Genomic DNA, 2,463 nt, shown 5'->3' on the forward strand with positions numbered 1-2,463 from the left:
GAGAGAGAGAGAGAGAGAGAGAGAGAGAGAGAGAGAGAGAGAGAGAGAGAGAAACTGGGGACTCAGCTGAGGGCCTCACTCTGAGCTACACCCCAGCCTTTTTTCGTTCCACACCCAGAAGTCTCACTGTGCACGGTGACTGGGTAGTGTTAGGTGCTCTCTACCATCCCTGCCCCATACCACCATCTGAGAGGTCTTGGAGGATGCACACTCCTCGGGCACGGCGTGGCTCCCGTCCCAAGCTGCCCGCTTCTTTCACAGTGCTCCAAGACCTGCGGCGAGGGCTCCCGCTTCCGCCAAGTGGTGTGTGTGGACGAGGCCCAGGACGAGGTTCACAGCAGTCTCTGCAGTGCCAGCCAGCGGCCCCCGGACCACGAGAGCTGCAGCCTGCAGCCCTGCGAGTACATCTGGATCACGGGAGAGTGGTCGGAGGTAGGTGCAGGCTGGGGTCTGTTCCTATTTCAGGTAAGCTGGCGGGGTCGGGGGGCTCAGACCTCCTGCCTGGCCTGCCTGCCCTGTCCTGTTTGTGTGCTAAGACGGGGGTTGCGGCAGGAGCATCACTTGTGGGCCACCTGTGGGTGCCTGGAGAAGGCAAGTGGAAGGAAGCATCTGAGTGTCCAGAGACAGTAGGGAGAGACAGGTCAGAGACCAGGAGCATCTGCCATGCAGAAGGAGCCGGCAGCCCGGCCCCTCAGGAGAGAACCAGGACTTCCCTAGCCTGAAAATGTGGCTCAGATTTTCTGTATAAAACAGTGCAGGTGAAACCAAGCCCTACCAAGGAGCCGGATGCAGCTGTCCACTTGAATCTCTGCCCATCTGAAGATGCGCGGGCACGTCTGTCTCATTCCTCCCTGTGCCCGGACACCTCTGAACGTTGGCTGAACAGAGGCCGCGAGAGCATGCTTGCTTTCAAACCTCACCGAGTTTCAGCCACTAAAATAAGTGTCACACCCAAAGCAATTGTCCTCCACGCAGAATGTGGAGATCTAAAGGGAGGGGCTGGGCTCACAGGAAGGCGCTGGCGATGCTCGGGAAGGTGCTGGTCTCTTACCAAGGCTGGACAGCACAGTGCCTGCACCTCTTCCTGGGTGAGCACCTGATCTGGCTGCCGTGTGTGCTGCTGTGAAGTGTGTCCTAAAGCTGGCCCTGAGCTGTGCTAGCCATGGCGCTCCGCCCTGCACTGCGCCAGTCACTTCATTCTCAGGGGATGTCGGAGACGTGTGTCATCACAGGAGGGCCTGGCCTGGGAGCACTGCCTTGTGGGTGGAGCCGGGCTGCCCCTGTAGCCAGACCAGTGCCTGCCTGAGTGTGCATGGGTCTGAGGCAAGGAGCCTGCTGTCCCTCAGTGCACCACGGATAGTACCACACACAAGCCCTTAAAGGGTGAGGGGAGCTGTGCTCAGACCACTGGAAAACAGGCCTGCAGCTGGGGTGCCGTGGGTGCTGGGGCATCAGCATGTGGGCTCCCCAGCCAGATCCCAGGGCCTAACTCTGGCCCCCTTCTGCTCCCTTCATCCTCCCGCTCTTCATCGGTGTGGTCTCTAACTCCCACTTCCCAGGGCTGCTGCACAAGGCCCCCAGCTCTAGCCGGGAAGGGCACCCCATCTGCTGTCACACTGTCCCTTCAGGTCTCTGCCCCATGGCTCTGCGGCCCTCACCTCCAGGAACATTTTCCTCTTGGCTGTGGCTGGAGTTGCTGCGCTCTCACTCAGCCAAGACTGAGTCCCCCTCTGCCAGGCTTTTGTATGAGGCTCACTGTGAGGAAGGAGCCTGGGTCCTTCATGACTTGGGTCATGTTGTTCCCCCAGCTTTGATGTAAACTCAGTCTGTAGTGTAGGTGACAGGAGGTATCTATCAGAAACACTCCCATGCTTCTGCAGATTTTCAGGTGTGTCACAGACTGAAAAATCTGCAAATCAGGCCAGGTATGGTGGTACACAGCTGTACTCTCTGCACTGTGAGGGGTGAGTCTGCAGGGTAGCAAGTTCGAGCCCAGCCTAGGCCAGTTAGAGACTGAATGCTACTGAGTCACTGACATGGTTTCACGGAAATTGCTTGGTGCAAAGGCCCTGGATTTAATCCTCAGTACTGAAAACAAATGTGCAAATGTTTTGGCAGGCTAGAGGGCTACGGGCAGGCTAGGTATCAGGGCAGGCAAAGATCGCAGGGAAGGGAGCCTGCTGGGGAGTGACGCAGGGAGCTGGCAGAGACCCAGCTGGAAACGTACCGAGGTGCAGTGGGTGGCACAGCTCGGTACGCCTTCTTCCTGGGGCCTGTGCTGTTGCTGCCTGAGTTACAGGGGCCTGGATGGGACGTGGAGGGCCTTGCCACCCGGACACGCGTGCTGGGACATGGAGGGCCTTGTCACCCGGACACGCGTGCTGGGACATGGAGGGCCTTGTCACCTGGACATGCGTGCTGGGACATAGAGGGCCTTGCCACCCGGACACGTGTGCTGGGACA

The 2,463-nt window shown here is 59.0% G+C and overlaps 1 protein-coding gene across 1 annotated transcript in view; it reads left to right on the forward strand.

The window, feature by feature from the left end:
• The window catches only part of Adamts9 (ADAM metallopeptidase with thrombospondin type 1 motif 9), a 141,497-nt gene that overhangs the window by 115,171 nt on the left and 23,863 nt on the right, over positions 1 to 2,463 (forward strand). The window contains exon 30 of the mRNA XM_004644783.2: positions 262 to 432. Coding sequence (XP_004644840.1) covers positions 262 to 432 — 171 coding nt within the window. The remainder of the gene's footprint in view (positions 1 to 261; positions 433 to 2,463) is intronic.

Source organism: Octodon degus, unplaced genomic scaffold, assembly GCF_000260255.1.
Source record: "Octodon degus isolate 3935 unplaced genomic scaffold, OctDeg1.0 scaffold00210, whole genome shotgun sequence".
Lineage (NCBI taxonomy): Eukaryota > Metazoa > Chordata > Mammalia > Rodentia > Octodontidae > Octodon > Octodon degus.